The sequence below is a fragment of the Anopheles merus genome, chromosome X (genome assembly GCF_017562075.2).
Source record: "Anopheles merus strain MAF chromosome X, AmerM5.1, whole genome shotgun sequence".
NCBI lineage: Eukaryota > Metazoa > Arthropoda > Insecta > Diptera > Culicidae > Anopheles > Anopheles merus.
Genome location: NC_054081.1, coordinates 1,002,877 through 1,023,612, shown reverse-complemented (window position 1 = coordinate 1,023,612; position 20,736 = coordinate 1,002,877). Strand labels below are relative to the sequence as shown.

Genomic DNA, 20,736 nt, shown 5'->3' with positions numbered 1-20,736 from the left:
TGTCTTGTCGTTTATTGTTACAGTTTTATGTACGATATGATACTGTCTGGATATCACTTCGGGTTAGTTGGTCGCAATATGGTCGCATCATTCGACAAAAGTAGGCTCCATCAGGTTCTAGAAATAGAAGACTACGTATACATTACCATTATCCCTCGTTGTCCTCGATCGGTTGATCCACTCTCTACGCTGAAGCTGAGCTCATGACTTCGTCGACACATTGTAGAAGAGCTCTTCTTGTGCACATTACCCATCGATGTCCTCTTTTGATTGCTCCAGTCTGCTTTGCTTTCCGCAGCTCAGCTTGTGTCATCCTCCAGATGTTGTCGAATAGTTGCTCTTGTGCATATTAACCCATCGTTGTCCTCTTTGGAGTTGATCCAGTCTTCTCTGTCTCCTGAAGCTCTGCTCCCATCTTCCTCCAAACAGTTCTACTTGCATACATTACCCATCGTTGTCTTCTTTCCGTTAATTCCGTGCGCCGCTTCTCTTGACGCTCAACTAGCGTCCTCCTCCAGACGTTGTTGAATAGTTCTTCTTGCATTTTTCTTAAACATCCATCCTCATCCATTCTTCGAGAATCATACGCAACTCACACACACACACATTCATACACAAATTAAATATATCACCCGATAGTATACCTGATCAACGACATCTTTCAGCTTTAGTATTGCTACACCAACCAGCCGATCCTCCCGGGCGAAGCAGTAATCCTTCACGCATATGTGCAGTTCGAAAAATTCCAGCTGCTCCTCGTTGCCAATAATGCTGCAGAGAGAAAGGGAGGGACAAAGAAAACGAATGTGCTGTAGCTCATGTGAGTTGGTAGTTTTTCCAGACATGCGCTACGTACAAATGGAAGGTGTCATTGTACTTCGGCGACCAGTTGTTCGATTTCGATTTGGTCGCGAACTTTCGTTTCCTATCGTTCAGGTGCGGTCCGATCAGATTGACCTCGATGAATGGCCGGAACATGCCGGACGGGACGGTCCATTTGAGATCGTTGGCAGCGATCACTGTGGAAGAGGGGGAAGATAGGTTCGCAACAGAGCGTGAAGAGCGCGAGCGTGTTGCTGCACTTACCCTTGACGGATATTTTCTGCTCTCCGTTCTCCGGGTTCGACGAGACGTCTATCTGAATGGACACCTCACCGACGGAAGCATCATCGTGACTAACCCCTTCTGTTTGGTGTGAGAGAGAAAGAAGAGATCGGGTTATGAGGACGGTTATCTACGTCACCCGCATCCATCCGCAGTTACCTTCCGAAGCACCTTGCCCGGAGACGAACGACTTGATAAGCGTGTCCGTGGTCTGCGTGTACAGGCTGAGCGCGTACTTCAAGCTCTGCAGCTCCGGCGACTTCTCCAGGAACGGCATCTTCAGCCCATTGCCGCCGGCGTGGAAGTACTGCTGGATCGTGCCGAGTGCAACTTCCAGCACGGCGCACTGCTTGGGCGATAGGTTCTTCTCCATCTGGGAGAGACGAGTGTGACGGTTAGAAGCGTTACGTTAGCGCCGTATCTCCGAACACAACTTACCTCCTTGGAGATGTCCATCACCCCGCTGAGCACGTTCTTGGCATCCTGCTTGCCGGACATGTGGTTCTTGATGAGTCGAGACATGTCCTCGATTTTCGCATTCGCTGCCAGATTTTTGGCATTGTCGGTGAGATGCTTGAACACCATCTGGGAGTGGGAGAAAAGCCACGTTTAGGATTCTCAATGAGTAAAATTCAGGTGGATGATACTCACCGTTCGATCCGTCATCGGTGGAAGCACGATCGTTTTCTCCAGCGTTCGGATCACTATCTTCCACAGCTCCTTCAGCAGTCTTTTCAAAACGGTCTTCTCGCAGGACTGGGCGTACATCGAGAGCGAACCGTCCAGCAGGTCCATCAGCGGTCGCAGCACCTCGTCCGCCTCGATCGCGATCAGGTTGGCATCGTCGGCCGGTGGCGCATGGAACAGGGAGCTCTGCTGCTTCACCTGCTGCAGCAGATCGCCCAGCTCCCGCACGCTGCCAGTAATTCTTGGCTCCAAGCTAAACCGCGTGGAAAGGATCGAAAGAGGATCGAGAATGAGGCACCAGTTTGCCAAGCCAAGGCACACGCACACATGTACCTCTTTGCGAACTGTGTCGCCAGGTCGTCCAGGGCCGTGTTCAGGTTCTGCTGCAGTTCTTTGAGAATGTTGGCCGCATCCTCTTCCAGCTTATCGCCGCCCATCGACTCGAACATCTTCTCCAGCTGCACCCGCAGTTGCTGGATGTTGTTCATAAGAATGCACGCCTGCACGTACGGAGTTCGTGGAAAAAAAAAACATCGGAATCAGTATCCGTAGTGACATGGTTGTGTACCGAACCGGCAACCCCATCAGAGGGGCCACGGTCACGGTAGACACACAAAGAGAGAGTAGAAAAATGTGTGTGGCTTACTGTTCGCTCCTCATGCATTATATCGGGGAACTCCGACTTTACGATATCAACATACGCAAGCAGTACTTTAACAATGGTCTTAGCAAAACGTCGCATGTAACGCTTCCAGATTTCTGGATCGGGACAGTCGAGTTTGCTTACCACATCGAAGCACTGTGTAAGCTGCGTAAAGACATCGACGACCGAGTTTGAGAAGAGAGCATGCTCACTACTTTTTTGGAACTGGAAGTAGAAACAAACGACAAAAAAAGAAACACAGTGGGCGTCAAAAACAGCGTGGCGTCTACAGCGGAAGGGTCGGAGCCCACTGAAATCTCCCCAGTCCCCCCAGAAATGGCAATTGTATCCCGCCCTCCCCCGGTATTGCTGCTGCAATGTACCCCGTCTTTCTTGTCCCGCTTGAACGCGCCGTGCAGGTACTCCAGCGATACGTCATCGTTCTCGTTCAGCCACTGCATCACGAACGGCTCGAACCAGGCGGGATACTCCGGCACCGCGCCCTTGTACGGGGGCACCTCCTTCACGTAGTTCGTGTACAGCCACTTCACCTTGAAGTGCAGGTTCATGTACGCGGACGACTTGCACAGCCGGTGCTGCTCGTGCTCCTCGAGCGCGTACTTCATATCGACGGCGAACAGGCTCCACATGGTCGCCGCAGACACCTGCAATGATTCCAAAATGTTATGCATGTGGCACTGTCATAGCATCCAGGTGCGTAGAGCGCCCGCACGCGCTCACCCCCAAGCCATACCTGCCCGATGTTAAGCTCTTGCGGGAATTGATTAAGTACAGCACTATAACTATTTTTATCTTCCTCGATAACTGATACAATTAAAGCTATTAGCTTGTGCCAGAAATCAACATTCTCTAGTTTTGGTCCGTGGTCTTCGCCTTCACGCTTCGCTTCGTTCGGATCAACCTGATTGGAAAATAAAAGTGAAATCAATTAGGTGCATCAGATGCCTCGCGGCTCACTGCCTTCGCAAACCGTTCGCCTACCTGAAACTCTCGGTTATATAGCTCGTAACAATTTTCGAACAAAAATTGGTAGGTTGATCGCAGACAAGCCTTAACACAATCCTTCACCACTGTGCTCGCTCTAGGTGGGCTGGATAACTCTTGAACCTGCGGGAGACCACGTCAGTTAGCGCAATGGAACCAACGACCGGCTGTATCCAACCCGGAACAGATACTTACTTTCATACGGAAAAAGGTAATACTGGTTAACAAATCTACGGTAGATTTTAGATCCATCAGCTTCTCCTGACTGGAAGCGGGGAAGTTATTTCTATACATGGACAAGTCGATTCGTAACGAGTTGTGCAGCTGGTCCAGTAGCTTAACGAATTTTTCTTTCTGCAACGACACAAAAAATAAACCCAGCCACAAGGTTGAAGATCCATGCTGAAGGTTGAGGTTTCCATCACTAAACTTACACCAAAATTGCTTGCCGCAAAGCGATCGCTGGCCGATACCGCGCTCGAAGCCGTAGTGTGTGCATAGTAAGCGTTTATATTAGCTAATAGTGTACTCATAACAGCCGGGACGCCAGCGCACAGGTACTTCGTAGATAGGCAATGAAAGTGGGTCATGGCTTGGTAGATGTTCTCGATGCCATAGCGCATCGCGAACTCGTCCACGATCTCTTCGGGCGTTTCGTCGAAGTAAATCTTCCACCCGTCGTCACCCTTGGTCTGGGGAAGATTCACCTGCAGAGGGAGGGCGGTCGAAATGGACACAATGAGAGCTGATGCATTTTTGGAAAAGCACCAGCAACAACTTACCGCTCCCAGCGCCTCCTCGCACAAGTAGTGAAACACGTTCTCGTGCAGGCAGGTGTACTGGACGTGGTACGGCGCTACCTTTTCCTCGCCTTTGATCTCTACGGAAATATGCAAGCGGATCGCCCCGGACACGGCTGATTTGTCAGTACGCTTCTCCAGATTGTACCAAACGTCCATCTCGCCCGACAGCGTTCGCACTTCAATGATTGTCTGTCCCAGAAAGTCGTCCGACTCTCGCGTCAGCTTCTGGCGCAGTTTTGATTTCAGATCGTTGTCCTCGTCCCACACGCGCACCTTGATGCGATCGGACGAGTTGTGGCACTCGCTGTACGAGACGAGATCGAGGAAGCTGTGAGTCACCTGGCTAGGAGCGACCAAGCGCAACTGCTCCACTGGGAATTGGGTACTTACAAGTTGAACTTTTCGTTCCACACCGGGTTCAGCTCCTGCGGCATCGTGCGGGTGCGCTTCTTCACCTTACTTACCTGCACCGTCACGTACGGATCGCTGGTGCCGCTCTTGTCCTTCGCGATCAGACCCTGCGCACAGATGACGGTGATGGCGATCTTGGCCGACCACTTGCTCGTACCGTCCAGCACGCTCTGCTTCACCGCCTTCATGTGGCCGGCGTGGCTCTTCTCCTCCACCGCGAACACTTTCCTGCAGAACCAGGTGTACGTGTGCGTTCAATGCACTGATCTCAAGCTGTCCGTTTCGTCTCGTCCACACTCTTACCTGATCAGCTCGAATATTTCTGGCCGGTCGCGTTCGCGCTGCTTCATCCGCTCCTTCATGGCCGCTATCACCGAGTTCGCCTTATCCTCGGCCCCGTGTTTGGAACTCTTTTCGGAAGCACCGGCAAAGCACACTGGAAGGAGCAGAAGCAGGCTTGTACCGTGCGGAATGGGTAACAGACACCAACAACCCCGGGCCCCATACTTACTCTGAAGACAGTCAGCGTTCAGCAAGTCCTTGCACTTTTCGTGACACTTGACAGCACACTCCGTACATCTGGAATAGCGAAGGAATGAGGCGTCAGTGGGATGTGATTCGAACCTGTGCCGACGTTGCAAACTCACCTGACACCCTGTCGCGCAATACCCCAGAGCAGCCCCTCGCACTCGTAGCAGTAGGTCGGGGAGGTGGCCGTCCACAGGACGAAGTTGTGTGGTGTGGTCGACGAGATGGGATAGATCAACGCCTGCAGCGCCTTCTTGTATACGTGCATTTTCTGCAAAATGAGGGCAATACAAGGTATAAGTACATGTGCCCGCTAGAGGTGGCTTAAGGCCTATCTCCAAGCCGGCAGCACTTACCAACTCCTCATCGTTTAGGGTCGCTCGCGGTACGGCCGAGGTCAGTCCAGCATTCCGTTTCGTGGCAGCCATGGTCTGCGCACACATTGCGCGTCACAAGAAAGAATGGAAAACAGACAATTAAAACCCACCCAGCGATACTCAAACGCGTCTTTTGGAGCAGCAAACTAGGTTGCCAGCTCTGGCTGGTAAACGGTCGTGCAGAAGAAACGGTAACTGTGTGAGGGTTGTGTTGCACTAACTTCACTGCGAGAGCATAAAACCAACAGTTACTGGAGCTAAGAAACTAAGGCACAAACAAAACCACGAACACCCACACCCCAAAGCAATCAAATTGGCAACAAAATCTAAACAACACAACAGGAAATTAACGAAAGCAAACAACCCCAAAACTGGTACATTTACTAACACAACCATTCTAAATGGGTGGGGAAAAGAAACTAAAGCACCGGACGGGTGCACAAACGCTAAAGTGAGGGAACGTAAGAAATAAAATAAATAAATAAAAACACGCGTTTTAAAATACACTTACTTTGAGGACCTGTTGAGGAGAGCGTTTCAAAATCATGTTGAGGTTAGGTTTACAAGTAGTTTACGACGGAAATCACGACAAGGCGGGCAGTAGTTTTTGGTTTTTGTTTTTGTTTTGTTTTAATGAATATTGTTGGATGTTCAACAATGCCGCACATTCGAGACAGACAGAAAGAGAGATAGAGGGTACACAGAGACAGGATACATAGAGATATATAGAGTACGGAGAGGCAGCCGGGAAGATTTGTTTGTTTTTGGAGGAGGTACCATAGAAAGAAATAAGAAACGATATGCCGATATGCACATTTTAGGATTACTCTGGTTTTTGGTTAGATTAAAATACTTGGCAGTGCAGCAGTTGGAAACGGTATGAGTGTATTTGGCGTACAGGTTGAGTATACCGAGTTTTGAGACTCTTTTTGACATCTACGTTAAGATCTTGAACGTAGTAGGCTGGAAGCCTACTGAAAACCCTAAATAAGACTTCCCTGATCTTGAGGCACTCTTGTCGCCAAATGTGACCATACTACCATTTCCAACTGTTGTCACCGAACGAAAAAGATGCTGATTTTAACACCAGTTCAAAGGGTACGACGAGAGGATTACACCGGGAATGAGGCCGGTTTGTGAGATTCCTGATACGTACCAGCTCCGAGACAAGCGGTATGGACTTCCTCCTTGGTCGAATGTCGGGCATGCTGTCGATGTTGCTGTAGAACGTGTTGTCACCAAGCCTGCAGAGAGCACAAATACACCACGAAAGCCACGACCATGCAGAGTTAGTACAGTGCGGTGGTAGGCTCATGTCTCCATCACCATCCCAATAGGTCCTCGCACTTACCCATTGTTCCGTCCACTGTCGACCGTCCCATTTCGCTTCTGCCGGGCGGAGCACGAGCGTTGCCGATTCGAAGGGACGAGGAAAAGAGAACGCATTAGTAACAGCACGCAACCCACAACGGATGGCGCATCCACACACAGGTGGCAAAAGGTTTCGCACGATAGGCGCGCGCGCGCGCGCACTAGTATCGAACGCAAGCGCACGCGCGCGCAGGTCAAAAGCAGAAACCGATTCGAATATTACTACTGTTAAAGGCGAGATATCAACAAACAACTACCGTGTCCTGGCTTGCAAAAGGTTGCCTTCGCAACTCAGAGTTAAAAACACAAGAAATGTACGACTGAGACTGATTGAGAGAGAGAGAGACAGAGAGAGAGGTTTCGCACGCAAAAATATGTTGATGAACGAAGAAAATGAACGAAACCATTGAAACACAGAATGAAACGTAAAAAGTAGACTAAACAGAAAATAACAATAACAATAATACACAAAGTGCGCAAAAAGGCACTTACAAGGATGATGAGGCTTAATTCTTAAATGATTTGTTTTATAAACACGCACTACGGCAAAAAAGTAATGGAACCAGCGCGGGTGGTCTGGTCACTAGCTAAAGGGAGAGATGCAACTTGTATTTTTTGTTTGTTTTTGTTTTTTTTTGGTTTGTTTTTTTTTTTGTTTGGGTTAGTTTTAACAGTGTGTACTATTCTTACCTCTACAGACCTTTCCGAAACTGATTCCGAAACAAAAGTGTATAATACAGATACAGAGAGATACACGTAAACGAAACATAAAACAATATACGCTCCCTTGTATATACACACGCACACAAACACACACAAACACACATACGCACACACGGGTACAGCAATAGAGAGGTTATGCGGGGCAGGTTTATGTGTTTGCATCGTAACGTACGGTAGTTGATATACAGATAGATAGAATAGATAGATAGATAGGTCACACCAGCACACAATATACACGGCAAACGCGATGAACGCGGAGGTAGGGGTGGTTCCCCTCCCAAATGGAAACCGAAAACACACACACACACATGAAGGAAGTAGAAGTGTAGAAGAAGAAGAAGAAGTGACGGAAGGTGTGGTTGATGAACCGCACTAAAGAGGTGGATGAGGTGAAACACAAATTGGGAACACAAATCAAATCAAAACGCGCGGCGCCTGGTCGTACTACCAATTGGGTTGTTTTCTCTTTTTGTTTTGTTTGGCTTTTTTGGCATGTGTGTGTGTGTGTAATTTTCATCTTTTTTTGTTTGTTTGTTTGTTTTTTTAGCATGTTCTTCTTTTTTGTTATCTTTTTTCCATCTTTTCTCTTTCGCTTCTGGTAGTTTAACGTTTGCTAGATGGTTTCTGTTTTTCTGTTCTGTACTGTCTTAGCATAGTGAAACGCATCAGCCCACCGAAAGCAGTTGCCGCAGCGCAGGTGTCATTTACCTCGGGCTCCTCGGTCTTGCCACTTACGTCCACCTTTTTGAACAGACCGGGCTCGTCGTCGAAGGACTCACCGACTTCGACCACTTTCTGTTTCTCCTCGATACGCTTCTCCTTGAGCGTCTTCAGCAGCTTCCATTTGCTGCCGCCCTCGCCATCTGCACGGAAAGAGTAGTGGAAGGTTACCGCGGGCCAGCCAGTTGGACAGAGGGACCTGCCGCACATCCTTACCTTCACTACCTTGGGCGCGAAACAAGCTCTGGCGACGCTGGGCCGTCGGCGCTGCCCCGTTACCGTTCGGGTCGAGCTCGCGATCCAGCTGGCCGTCGCCCGGCTGATGCTGGCTGTCGGTGGCACTGCCCGGGTCCTGCTGGTCGTACGCCTGGTACTGGTCCTCCGGGTCGTACTCCGCCAGCGGGCTCTGCTGCGTACCGACCGGGCTCGGGTCGAGCTGACCCTCGAACGAGGAGGTGTCGCGCGGCGGCGACGACTGCTGCTCGCCCGACAGCGAAGAGGGAGTGTGCTGGTCGTGCAGCGAACCCTCGGCAGAAGGTGTCATACCACCTGCGGGTAGAAGACAACCTGTAGTTAAGGTGCAGGAGTCGAGCCGACCATCATACTCACCTTTAGCAGCGAGCGGGGACAGATCTGCCGACGCCTGATGCTGCTGCTGCGTGACGTCCAGCTGGCCGGCAGGTGGCTGTGCGCTGGCCACCTGCTGCCCGTCCCCCTCATCCACGGACGCCTTGGACGAGTCGATGCTGAAGGAGCTCTTCATCGAGGCAAAGAAGGACTTGGACTTGGCGCCGATGATGCTGTCCGAGCTTTCCTGATGCACCAGGTTCTTGTTGACCTTGTTGAAGAAGCTGCCGATGTTGACGGTGGTCGACTGGAAGAAGCCGCCCCCGGCCGCACCCTTCTGCTCGGTCGGTGGTTGTGATGGTGGTGGTTGAGCCGCTGGGGCTGCTGGTTGCTTCGAGGGCAGGAGCGCTCCTACCAACGGTACCTTGCTCTGCTGGCTGGCTGTCGGTTGGCTGGTGGGTTGCGGTTGGACCGCCCCACTTGTCGGCACTGCAGCTGCTGGCTTCACAAAGGGAGTGCTGGTTGTGGTCGGTGGCGGCTTCACACTCTTCGTTACATCTGCGGTAGTTGGCGGCATGGTGACTACCGCACTGGCCGGCACATGCACGGTCGCCGTCCCGTTGGCAGTGACGATGGTGCTGGTAACGACGGTCGTCCCCGTCACCGTGGATGCGACCAGCGCTGGCAGTGCCAGTCCGGTCGCCTCCACTATCGGTTTGCCCTCCGCCAGAGCGGCCATCGTGGTGGTGGTGGGGCCGATCGGTGGCAGGGCGGGCAGTTTGCCCACCGTCGTGGTGGAGGTGGTCGTCACCAGCGTGGTGGACGTGATGACCAACGCGTCCTTGCAGTGCTGCAGCTGCTCGCCGGCCGCGACCGACGCGGGATGGCTGGAGAAGCCGCCCATCCCGTCCGACGCCTCACTAATGCCGGACGAGTTCATCGACATGTGCAGAAAGGAGGAGCAGTCCGAGCTGTCCGGCATGTTCGAGATCGCAGACATGGTGGAGAAGTCCGGCAGGCTGATCGGTGCCTCCGTGCCGGGCACGGTGAGCGGCAGCTGCGCGAACAGCGCCAGGCTGTCGCTCGTATCGGCAAAGCCCGAGTCGGTAATGTCCAGCGAGGGGAAGAAGTTGGTATCGCTGAGCGTGGGCAGGCTCGACTTGCGCGACAAGCTGTCGTAGATGGCTTGCATCTCGGGCGAGTCGGTAATGGAGGTCTGACCAGGCAGCGGCTGAAACGTGGGCGGACTGGTGGACGGTTCTGCCACGCTCGACCGGCGGCTGATGATGGCCTGGAGGATGGCGGCCGTGTCTGTCGCATCGGTGACGGCTGCGGTCTTGGCCGGTACCGACACCAGGCACGCGGCGTCCACTACGCTAGCCTTGCGCGAGGGTAGAGTGACGCCCTCCGCACAAATGCCTGGCCCGGCCTGGCGAACATCGACCGTTTCGACGCCGTTGGAGAGTTGCGGCGCGAGGACGCTTGAGGCAGTGACGCAAGACGTCATCTCGAGCGCTTCCGTGATGTTCGGCCGCAGGCTTCCCGCGAACAGAGGCTTGCCGTTGGTCAGGCCCACCAGGTTGGAGCAGGCGAACGTGGGTGGAATGGTCGTTTTCGGCACGTCCACCGCGTCCCCTTCCCGGGTTGCTGCGCCTCCTGCAATGTACTGCAGCTTCTCTTCGACCTTGGAGGCGGCCTCCATGCGCTGCTCTGCCTCCAAGGCCCGCACCTCCCGAAAACCGTCGTACGCGGCGTCCGTCCCCAAGATGGTTGCCGCGGCAGCAGTCGCCTGCAGGCCGAAGGGCGAGAACTCGCTCAGCTTCTTCGGCGAGGCACCGTTCTCGGGCAGTCGGCCCGCATCCGTGCTCAGATTCAGCCTGAAATCGTTCTCCGACGCACTGTCCTGTATCGTTATCGTCCCATTCTCCACCGTCAGCAGATCGTCCTTCGTTAGCGTGGCTAGCCCGTCCGACAGATACTTGGCCAGCTCTTTGCGCGGACTCGGACCGGCGGTGGCGGCGGCGGCGACGGCCTGCTTGCCCCGCGCCATCAGCAGCTCCGCCGACTTGACCGGGTAGACCACCTGCAGGTCGTCGTCGAACACGTCCATCAGCTCGGTACAGTTCTTCGCCATGAAGCAGCGCACCCGGTCCATCTCCTCGCTGCTGAGTGACGCCACGTCCTCCTCGCTCATGATCTTGTTGATGAGCTCCCGCACCTCCTCGCTCTGCATCTTCTCGATCCGCTCCGCCGTGTACTGCTTCGACTTGGGCGTGCCGAACTCGAGCTCGATCTGCTTCGCGTGGTTCAGGAAGGAGGTGCGCAGCTGCTCCTCGATGATGGCCGCACTGTCCGCCGGCTCGATGTTGCGCAGCAGGCCCCGGTCTGCCTCGCCCGCCGACAGGAACGGATTGGTCGACATGCGAGGCAATGGCGGATGGGGGGCGGCGGCAGCACTGCCAGAAGGTAACGGGTCGGCGGCCGGCTCCAGGTGCGGCTTCAGTATGCCCTGCCCGTGCTCCACCTTCAACGCTTCTGGCGGCACGTTCGCTAGATTACGCTGCAGGATGAGAAAATCGTTTTCAAACTGTAGCTGAACCTGCTGCTGTTGCTGGTGGTGCTGCTGCTGCTGCAGGTGTTGATCGAGCAGCTGCATACCGTCGTACAGGCCGTGCCTGCCTGCCTGGAGCTGCGCACTCGCGTGGTACATCTGAGCCGAGCTCTGCAGCTGATGGTGGAACAGCTGCTGCTGGTGCTGCTGGTGCTGGTGCTGCAGCTGCAGCTGCTGCTGCTGGTGCAGAAACTCTTCCTGCTCCTCCTGCAGCGGTATCATGCCGCTGTTAATGAGCGCCTCGTTGATCCGATCCCGGTACTCCAGGTCCTTCCGCAGCCGCGACTGCTCCTGCAGCGAAAACTCGTGATGCTTCGCGTAGTCCGGTATCATGTCGAGGTACGCCTTGCGGTTCTCCTCCATAAACTGCAGATTCTGCACTATCCGCTGCTGCGAGATGTTGAGCGACTGCAGCTTGAACACCTTCTCCGACATCTTGGTGTACTCCTCGTTCAACAGGTTCAGCGCCGCCCAGGCAAACTTCAGCTCCGTGTCGAGCAGGTCGATGTTGGTCGCTATCTTGTCGGTGTAGTCGTTGATGATAAAGTCCTGGTGCAGGTGGTGCAGGTCCTTCAGCCCCTGGTTGCTGTACATCTCCTGCGACTGCTTGCTCCACAGGAACGCGGCCATCACCTCGTTCTCGTCCATCGTGAGAACTTGTTGCGGGGCGCGGGGGCGATGCAGGAAAGGAGGGAGGAGCTTTTGTGCGCTCGAGACAACTGTTACACACAGACACAGACACACACACACACACACACTCGCACAGAGTTAAGCGTGGGGCTCGAAAAAACGGGAGAAGCGTTCCGTTTGGGCCCAGCAGTCACATGCTTCGTTTTCGCGCACACACCTGCACGCACACTCACGCTTCACTACACCTGCACGGCACGCACACAGGCGCACGCGGACGCCCACACCCACGGGCACACATACTCACACAGCCACACAGCGGCAGTTGCGGACGCTGCACTATACGCTGAACGGGGGTTTTATTCTTTTCGGGGAGATGGTGAACTGGGTTCTTCTTGTGTGCGTGGGTGTGTGTGTGTGTGCGGGTGAGTGGACGCCTTTCCGGATAGCGATTTGATAGTTGACTATACACACTCTCTGCTGGAGGGCGCAAGAGAGAGGGGAGGAAATAGAAGGAAGGATATCAGCAATCGAGCTACAAACTGTCTCGTCTCTTCGGGGCTATTGGCGATTTGATAGGAGCGCTTAATTGATGGACGACCCACACCACACTACCGCTTGCCCGCACACTACCGAGCAGCGAAATGTAGGACACAGCAAGCATCCCGACACGGGCGCACACACGCACACGGGACAGACACACAGCAACGAACTGCCGAGTGTCCTTGTCGTGCTTTTCCTTTTTCTCCCTCTCTGCTTCGCTTGCTTGCTCGTTTCGCTGCCCGTGTGGTGGCAGGATTGAATAATTCAAAACAAATTCATTCACCTCACGCGCTCATCGAGTCTGCTGCTGGTGCTGCTACTGCTGCCGCAGTGGTGCGACTGTAGGAGAGGAGGGGAAGAGGGGGGGGGGGGGGTACTGTGTGCCTTCTGCTGCGCTAAAAACCACTGTGGACGACGCACAAGCGGAACACAACAGCGCACAGACTAACCAAATGAAGAGAAACGAAAGGTTTACACACGATTTTTGTCGCACCACAGACCACACAGGTAGATGTACTTTGCTGTACAGCATTAGCAGTAGTACCAGCAGCAGCAGCGCCACCACACAAACGTTTGTGAAGCGTTCGCTTCATCTCCTCCACACTTGAAATGCTCCTCAACAACAAAACTAAAAAAGCACGCGTGTTGGCCCCTTAATCAATTGCGGGTCGTGCAATCGATGTCGAACACCACCATCACTACCACCCCCACCACCACCTATATTACCCTCGCTCGGGGTTAGCTGATTAGCACTTGCTGCAAAAAGGACTTGACGAGGCGCTACCACACACTCCCCACACACGGCGAGAAAACAAAAAAGGCAGGAGGGCCCACCACCCTCGGCAACTGAAGCGTTTCTGGCCGTTCGGAAGCGGCTGCCGACGGGCCCGACCGGGGAATGGTTTCGGCGTTGCAGGAAGTCGTCCGGCGCTCGTGCGGTCCCGTTTCGTCCACGGTCTCGCGCTCCGGCTGCGGCTGCTGCTGTTCGAACAACTCTCGGGCCCGAGTGCGCCACCGAATGCTCTTTTGTTCGGGGTGGCCGCGCGCGCGTTATCTCACCGTTATCGTGGCAATATGGCGGCGGTGAGAGTGGCGTGCCTTTGGCATGATTTATCCGTTCGCTCTCACGCGCGCGCTCTCTCTCTCGCTGTATGGCTCCCGCTCTATACGCACACTCAATTTGTCTGACATTTAATTTATGCCTGCCGTCCTGTTTTTTTTTTTTTGCCACTCGCACCGTGCTCCACTCTGTGTGGGGAAGAGCTATCGACGGCCATGACGGAGGGTTTTTTTTTTCCTGGCTGCATTCTTCCGCTCTTACCAATCAACTCGAGGCGAATTATCGACTACGGTCCCAGAGCGGAACAGGTTGCGAAACCACACGAGGAGTACCGCTCGAGAGCGTTTCTGCAGACAGCTCCGTTCACGCCAGCAGCTCCGTGCAGCTCTTCGGCGTGGCGTAGGAGTGCGAGCCTAGTGTACTCCTCCCGCTTCACGTGTCACACGCACTGACAGATCCGCGTCGTTTCCTGGCGACGCCACGAATCTGCTGGAATGCAGCAGACGGGCGCATCACACACACGAAAGAGGAGTTCTAGCAATGCAGCTCGGGCCCGTCAGGCTTTAATAGGTGTCAATCTCAGCCCCACCAAACAACTAAACGGTACCTACGAGACACCCTCTGCGAGACAGAAACTGCAAATAAAACTGGGCAGGGCGTCCCGCACAGATCCCGTGCGTGAAGAAACTGTTTTTTTCTTCTTCTTCTTCTTCTCACGAGCAACCAGAACTCAAAATGTTCTCGGAACTTCCTGCCAGACTCTGTGGGACTGCGGAACACGGTGGCAGAGGGGGGAGAGGGAGGACGGCCAGAGCAATGGGCCGCCCTCTCCAACGTCCCGTGGAGGGGAAAATCAATTTTTTCAACGCAAGCGCAAACACATCGCAACAGGTCACGTAGAAGCGATGTAGAAGCGCAACGGTGGCTCGTGCTCTCGTGCTTCCAAGGGAGTTCCAAGGGAGCTGAGGGAGGGAGGGCTTTTAACGGCGTAAATATGTGTGTCTGCACAGTCCTGCAACATTCCTGTTACTCCTACACACACACACACAGACACAGTCACACGCACACACAGCAGCACGCTGTTCGTGGTGGAGTTCGCGTGGTGTGAAGAAGTCCTAAAAATAGCCCGCAAAAAAGGAGACCACATTTATTTTACAACTAAAGCGATACGATCCGCGCATACTCCCATTCCCACCCCATCTGTGGGAGGTTTTTGGACAGGTCGAACAGGCTGCCTTCAATAAGGGAGGAGCGGGGAGGGGGGTTGAATTGCCGTTGCAATGGGTCGCGCGAGCATTTCAACCCGCACTCTCCCGCACGTCGCGATAATGGCAGGACGATACGCGTGGAACTTATGCTAAAATGAATGATTTGCTGCTGTGGGAAAGTAAAAGTACACACTCGCACACACACACACACACACACACATATATATATATATATACACGCATACATACATAGGTAAAGGCACAGAAAGAAAAGCAATGAAATATGACTGCAGTATTTAAAGGGCGCATCGTGCGAAACCTCTTCTCGCCTCGTCAGTACATCAGTCGGTTTTTTTTTTTTTTTTTTTGGTTTTTTATCCGAATAAGCAAAGAAGGGGGGAATTAGGGATAGTGGTACTTACGTTGATGATCTGATCGTACGCCCACAGCCACTTGTCGCGGGCGTTAAAGTTTTCCCGCTTGCCCTGCTGCTGCTGCTGCGTAATGTCCTTGGAGAGGTCGGTGACGCCGGCAGCGTCGGGCCCGGTGCCGACGGTGCCGTTCGCACCCGCCCCGCCCGGCCCACCGACACCCGCGCCCGCCGGGCTGCCCAGGCCGGTCGCGAGGGGTCCACCCGCGCCGCCCAGCTGGTCCAGCTTGTCCGCCTTCGCGTCGTAGCCGTGCTCGAGCAGCGCGTTCGTGCCGGCGGACGCCCCGACCAGCAGCCCGTTGCAACCGACGCCACCGTTGGCCCCGCCGGCAGCGCCCCCGGGGCCGCCCCCGCCGCCACCCTGCTTGGCGGCGTTCGCTTGCTCCAGCTCCTCCAGCTCCTCGTCGAAGCACTCCTCGCGCTCGTCGAAAAAGTGCAGCTGCTTCTTGAGCGGCACCCCGTCCGGGTGGGGCGTCACCTTGGGCAGCTTCTTGGCGGCCGGCAGCTCGCCCTGCCCGAGCCGATCGTCCTCCCGGTCGTACCGGTCGTCCTCGTACAGGTCGGGGCCGGTGCCGGACGCCGCATCGTCCAGCTGGTCGTAGCTGGAGCGGCGCGGCTCGTACCCGCCGGAATGGTCCTTGCCGCCCTCCTTCGGCTGGTCCGGGGAGAGCAGGTACGGATCGACCGGGTCGTCGTGGTAGTACAGCCCCTCGAGCGCCCGGTCGGGGGACCGCCGCAGCGGCGGCTTCTTCTCCGGGCTGCCGGCCATACTGTAGCCCCCCTTCCCGGCGGACACCGGCTTGCTCGGGAGCAGCTTGGGCGTGCCGGAGGACGACGTCACTGGCACGTGGTTGAGCGCGTCGTACCCTTGGTCGAATGGTGATTGTTGCTGCTGCTGCTGCTGCTGCTGCTGGTTGCGTCCCCCGCTAGAGTAGTCGCTCCGGCTGCTCGAACCGCCACTGCTCGACACGGGCGTGCTGCTCCGACTCCGGCTCTTCAGTGCCGTCACGCGATCGTTCATGAGCGTGGGCCGCGCGTACTCCTTGTGGCCGTTCGGGAGCATGTGGCCGTGGCCGGACAGGTCGTCCCGGGCGGCCCCGGTCGCCGTCGTCGCCCCGGTCGGATAGTGCTGCTGCTTGTACGGGTAGCCGAGCGATTCGTGCACCTGGGGCGGCGGCGGCTGCGCCTGTATTGACGGGAGCTGCTTCTTGGGCGGGGTCGCCTTGCCGCCCCCACCGTTCAGCAGCATGCCGACGTCCGTGCTGTTGGCGGGATCGAGCTGGTCGCTGTAGATCGGATTGTGGTTGCAGTACTGCGGGCCGGCCGACCCGGGCGTCGCCGGCAGCCCCCGCGCATCCGCATACTCGTCCGCCGGGTACGGGGGGCCGGCGTCGCTGTACGGCGCCTCCGCCACCAGCGCAAAGTTCCGGTACGCCGCGTTCACGTCCGCTGCGATAAAAGACATCGACTGGGATGGTCTGGGATGGTTAGCAATGTTCTGTATTTTCGGCAGTTTCTTGATCTTTCTACTCGACAGCGTGATCGATGAGGTCATGAAAAAGTCGCTGTAGCAGTAATCGTCCGTATCGTCGTCGTTCACGTAGAACGACGAGGTGGTGATAAAGTTCTCCTTGTTCTGGGACAGATCGCAAAAGTAGTTGATCGAGTTACCGAATATGTTCGAGTTCAAGCGCTTCAGACTGTCGTCGTCGATCGGACCGGATATGCTCTTGCGCGCCTGCCGGAAAGAGTGGATAAAAGAGAACGGAAGAGGGGCGGGGGGAAGGGGGGGTGAAGGGAGCGGTCAGTAGAGTTTAGGTTTGAGCGGGAATAGGGTTTTGAGGAAGTTTGGGGGAGGTTGGAATTCGCACCAACACACACACACACACAACCACGCACACACATACACACCGAAACGGATTTGGGTTCCCCGGAGATATCCGCGCGGAGACACGGACGGAGTTGTGTGCCGGTGCAATCAGGGAAATCAGAGAAGGAAGGGAACAGAGAGATAGAGAGAGAGAGAGAGAGAGAGAGAGAGAGAGAGAGAAAGAGTGTGTTTGTGTTTGAGAGAGAGAGAGAGAAAACGTGATATAAAAATCGGTTCATAATTAAACAAGAAAAAAGGACAAAAAACACACACGCACACACACCAAAAAGCGAGATTTTGAAGGACGATAACAAGACGAAGAAGAGTAAGAAGAGGTAGAATTTGATTTGAGTTCATTCGTTTGCTAACGGTTCAGTTTTCTTGGGACAGGGCACGGGGACACATTACATTTGAAGTACACAACAGCACAACAGGTCTTGGTTTGGCACACATAGAAGAGAGAGGGAGAGAGTAGGGAAGAGGGGAAAAAGAACAAAATAAAGTTAGGATGAAAGGAAACGTAAAACAAATCATAGCAAGCATATCCGAAGCGGCTGCAGCGTGGACACGAACATTCTTCTGTCCTGCTTAGGTCTCGATGGAATTGGATTTTAGAGGCGAGGAAGGGATGGGAAGGACAGGGGAGGGAAGGATGGGGGGGAGAGCAGATCGAAGGATCGCTGGAGGATTCGCCCGGTCTGCTCGTCCCCACACCAGGAATTAGGCGCAGAGCGATCATTCGCTCGCGATCACTCGGCACTCATTCCGGCACAAAGGACCAAACATTCACACACGTAACACACACACACACAGATGGACAAACACACACTAGTACCGGTACCGGGCTAGATAAAAAGGGCTTAGTACAGGGGTGGTGGGGGCGAGGAAGGGAAAGGTTTTGATTACACCACATTCAGAGAAACTCTTGCGATAAGTCAGCCAAAACTAGAGGTGGCGGGTTTGACGCCCCTGTTTGAGGGCAGGCAGAAACGGGCAGCCGGAGTGCGGGTGGAAAGCCGGGAGGTTGGAGGTAAAACAAAGCCACTTGGGACGACTCACTCCGTTCAAGCTTCGTCAGGCAGCACTGTTAAAGGCCACGCTTTCTGCTCAGCTTTGCAGTCCGTCTGGCCGCCACGGCACGACTGGCCAGTGTAGCCTCGGTTGTAGGAGCTGGACCGTCAGTGAGTCCACCCCCCAGTGAGGGAGCATCCACAAAACAGTGAGAGAAGGAGAGAGAGAGAGAAAAGCAGAAGGCAAGGGAAGCTGCGAGGAGGAGGAACCAGAGTGGGGGTCCATCTGTGTCTCGCTGGGACAAGCAGAGAGCGGAAAGCTAAATCCGGTTCGAAGGACCAAAATCGGGCCCATGACTACTCTGCACAGGTTCGCCCCGAGTTCCGGGGAAGGCACCCCTTTGGGCACTTAGAGCACTTAGCTTCGCGCCCCGGACCTCCTTCTTGTTTCCGCTTCCGTACCAACCCCCCCCCCCCCCCCCTCTTCTCGCTCCCATGGTCCTAAACAGCAGCTGCACAGTGGGGTGCGCCCTCCGTGGGTGGGTGGCGTTAAGTGCTTTCCTTGTTCTTTCCCGCTGCCCGCTTGCCAGGAGGGACGCGTAAGCGCGAGTCCAAGATGAAGATGGCCAGCGATTGTGGGGAATGGTGGAAGGGTGGTGGTGAAGAAGCGTTTTGTTTCTTTTTTTTTGTCTCCTTTCGCTAATGTGCCGGAGCATCGGGACGGGATGGCGGGGTGCGTTATGCCGTGGATATGAGCAAGCGAATCATAGCAATGGTGTTTAAAGGGGTTGAAGAAGGGAGGGGGAGGGTTTGGGGGATGGGAGGCTGGAGTTTTTTTTTTTTTTGGGATGCTACAGATTGTGGTGGCAGAGATGGTAACCGTAATTGAAACTAATAAAAACGCAACAACGATAGTTGACATACAGGTGATAGAGAGAAAGAGAGACAGAAAGAGGCAGAGTGTGTGTGTGTGTGTGGTGGATAGCGATAGATCTATGTACAGCTATAGTAAGTGTGTGTGTTTGTGTGTAAAGAAGGGAGCCCTCGAGCGTGCCGTCTGCGGATGCTCACCTTCACCGATAGATCGATGTTGAAGTTGTCGATGAGCGGCGGTTGCGGCTGCGATCCGGCCGCATTGCCGCTCTTCGGGTTGCGCTGCGGTACCGGTAGCTTCCGTACCGCCGGTCCAGCCTTCGCCCGGAAGTCGCCCGCACTGCCGTACACGGCCGAGCCGGCGCCCTTCGGTTGCGGCAGCTGCCGCTTTCCGTTTCGCGTCGGGTTCGGCAGCTTGCGCCCCGTTCGCGCCCCGCCGACACCGTTCGGCAGGGAGCTGTGGGCCGGATCGGCCGGCAGGTAGGCGGACCCGTGGGCCGGCCGGAAGTTGTCGTCGTCGTAGCCGTAGCCGAGCTCGCGGCCACCGAGCGCCGCCCCGTCCGCACCGTCGAACAGGGCGCCCAGCTTCGCCTTCGGGCTGAACGGCGCCATGCCGGTGAGGGAGGGACCGGCTGCCCCGAGGGCGGAGGAGGCACTGCCGGTCTGCCGGCCGGTCGCACTGCTGCCACTGCCGCCGCCGCCGCCGCCGACGCCGCCGCCACCGGTTGCACCAGCGTGGTAGTCGGTCGGGCGGCCCCAGTAGTCCGACCCCTTCGGGTCGGCACCCGAGTCGTACCCGAGCGGATGGTGATGGTGGTGGTGGTGCTGGTGGTTCATGTTCAGTTCGAAGCCTTGCGGCACCAGATTGTCCGTGTGTATCTCGAGCTTGCCTGTCTGCCAGTAGTAGCCATGCGTAAATCCATCACTCGTATGCGCTGACCGTTCGTAACAGTGCTCGTCCATACCTGCAGGAAAGGGAAGAAAGAGAGAGAAAGAGAAAGAGAGCAAGAGAGAGAGAGATATAGCTGTTTGAGAGTTTGTTTACAGCGGCACGGTACGTTGAGCCTCTTCCAGAAACCACCACCAAGCAGCGCACTTTGAAGCAATGGCGGCCGCCTGGGTCCTGCAAACATCTTTGGACCTCCTTGGCACTAAATCCCACTTCCGTGTGCACACAGCGAGCGCAATCTACCGACAGGCAAATGCACACTTCGCCAGAGTCCGCCATTCTACTACTAACCCACTGGCGTCGTCACCAATCTGCCCCCACTGGCAGGCGGCGAACCCCTGTCGCCAGCCGAGGGGACATTGGAAGGGTTTTCGGAACTATTTTTAGCATCGAACGGCTATTAATATTATGTTTGTGTGTGTGTGTGTGTGTGTGTGTGCGCTCCGGTACCGAGCGTTCGCCGTGGTGTCCTTTCTAGCTGGAGCTGGTCTTCCCACGTACTCCCTCACACCCTGTGTCCTGCACATTCACCAATTGCTGCCCGCACAAAGATGCCCACACAAATGCAGAGCTGATGCTTTCGCGCCGTCTGTGTGTGTGTGTGTATTTTTTTGCA

General features: G+C 55.1%; 1 protein-coding gene across 1 annotated transcript; it reads right to left on the bottom strand.

Annotated features, from left to right (window-relative positions):
- Nucleotide 1: 1 nt before the first annotated feature.
- LOC121590014 (protein unc-13 homolog B) lies at nucleotides 2-13,989 on the bottom strand. Its single transcript, XM_041909379.1, has 26 exons — nucleotides 13,447-13,989; nucleotides 8,982-12,657; nucleotides 8,589-8,921; nucleotides 8,361-8,515; nucleotides 6,910-6,947; nucleotides 6,715-6,802; nucleotides 6,070-6,078; nucleotides 5,538-5,612; nucleotides 5,301-5,452; nucleotides 5,165-5,232; nucleotides 4,957-5,089; nucleotides 4,633-4,881; nucleotides 4,222-4,546; nucleotides 3,874-4,146; nucleotides 3,635-3,793; nucleotides 3,437-3,562; nucleotides 3,189-3,356; nucleotides 2,818-3,099; nucleotides 2,438-2,659; nucleotides 2,125-2,291; nucleotides 1,756-2,044; nucleotides 1,543-1,689; nucleotides 1,264-1,477; nucleotides 1,087-1,185; nucleotides 857-1,019; nucleotides 2-771 (listed from the first exon to the last, which is right to left on the bottom strand). The coding sequence occupies exons 2-26, from the start codon at nucleotides 12,196-12,198 to the stop codon at nucleotides 609-611; spliced, it is 7,314 nt and encodes a 2,437-aa protein (XP_041765313.1). The 5' UTR covers nucleotides 12,199-12,657; nucleotides 13,447-13,989; the 3' UTR covers nucleotides 2-608.
- Nucleotides 13,990-20,736: the final 6,747 nt, after the last annotated feature.